Raw genomic sequence first — 1,368 nt, forward strand, 5'->3', positions numbered from 1 at the left:
GTCAAAAACCAACCACAAACCTGACGGCCCAACCCCAAGCCCACTCTGGCAGTGGCAGGAAGTACCTTGGCAGGAATTCTTGTCCGGCACCTTCTGGAAGCCTCTGCGGCAAGTGCAGTATGAGGTGGACTGGGACTGAACACACTGGGCCTCGTCCCCACACATGGTGGTGTTGGTCATGCAGTCATACGACTTGTGCTCTGTAGTGGGATGTGCTGTCACACACGTGTTCACAGTGGCTTCCCCAGCACCCACCTTGGTCCCCTGGCCCCCAACCCACCGTGGGAGCAGGATTCCTCATCAGACCCATCTCCACAGTCATCAAAGAAGTTGCAGCGGAGGTTGGCGCTGATGCACTTCTTGTTCCCGCACAGGAACTCGTTTTTGTCCTGGCTGCAGCTCTTGGGCTTGGCCGTGGGTGACTCTGCAGGAGAGAGGCAGTGGCTGTGACCCCTATGTCCCCAGACACCCAGCACCCACACCCTGGTTTAGGGAGGAAGGACTGGGCAAAGCCAACCCCAACATCTGGGCTGAACCCTGGGCTCTGGGAAGACCATCCCAAAGGCCACGGTGACATGGTGACCTGCCACCCCGGCCACACGGGCGCTGGGCCATGCCCACGGGCAGCCCCACTCACCACAGTCCTTCTCATCCGTGTTGTCACCACAGTTGTCAATGCCGTCGCACTGTCGACCGATCCACAGACATACCCGGTCGTTCTTGCAGCGGAACGGTCTGTTGGGGGGACACTGGAATTTCACTGCACCAGCAAACAGAAACAAACGGTGACGGTGAAAGGAGACGCCGTAGCCAGGCTGTCACACTTGTCACGAGCTGCTGCTCGGCCTCTGCCCGCTCTCCGGGGAGGGCTGTCCCACGCGGGCGAGCGAGCTCCGGAGGCTGAAGCAAAGAGACTGAAGCAAAGACAATCGCCCGGCTGCTGTGAGCCCTCTCCTCGCCCCCCAGCCCCCTGCCCCCTCTGCAGCCCTGCTCCCTCAACCAGAGTCACCTCCTGCCCCTCAGCCACCTCCAAGGGGAGCTGCCAGAGGTCCCCACAACCCCCGCAGCGGTGCCCGAGCCCCGGGGCTGCCCCCCCTCCCTGGGGCACACGGGGGCTCGGGGCAGAGGCACCGCGGCATCACTCACAGCACTCCTCGGGGTTCTCATCTGAGTTGTCCCCACAATCATCCTCCCCGTCGCACTTCCAGGCCAGGGGTTTGCACAGGGTGTTGTTGCACTGGAACTCATCCAGGGGACACGTGCGAACTGTGACAGTGTGGGGCAGGAGGAGACATGTCAGTCTGTGCTGCCCCACTGTCAAAATCCCAGTCTGGGGCCACAATTCCAATTTACAGCATGGCTGAGGGG

The 1,368-nt window shown here is 61.7% G+C and overlaps 1 protein-coding gene across 1 annotated transcript in view; it reads right to left on the reverse strand.

Annotated features, from left to right (window-relative positions):
- Positions 1–1,368, reverse strand: part of LOC103806046 (low-density lipoprotein receptor-related protein 1-like) — a gene marked incomplete at both ends in the record, with an annotated part of 53,887 nt that overhangs the window by 2,095 nt on the left and 50,424 nt on the right. The window contains 4 exon segments of the mRNA XM_009078717.1: positions 66–200; positions 281–424; positions 638–760; positions 1,147–1,266. Of these exon segments, the coding sequence (XP_009076965.1) occupies positions 66–200; positions 281–424; positions 638–760; positions 1,147–1,266 (522 nt within the window).

Source organism: Acanthisitta chloris, unplaced genomic scaffold (genome assembly GCF_000695815.1).
Source record: "Acanthisitta chloris isolate BGI_N310 unplaced genomic scaffold, ASM69581v1 scaffold1977, whole genome shotgun sequence".
Classification (NCBI taxonomy): domain Eukaryota; kingdom Metazoa; phylum Chordata; class Aves; order Passeriformes; family Acanthisittidae; genus Acanthisitta; species Acanthisitta chloris.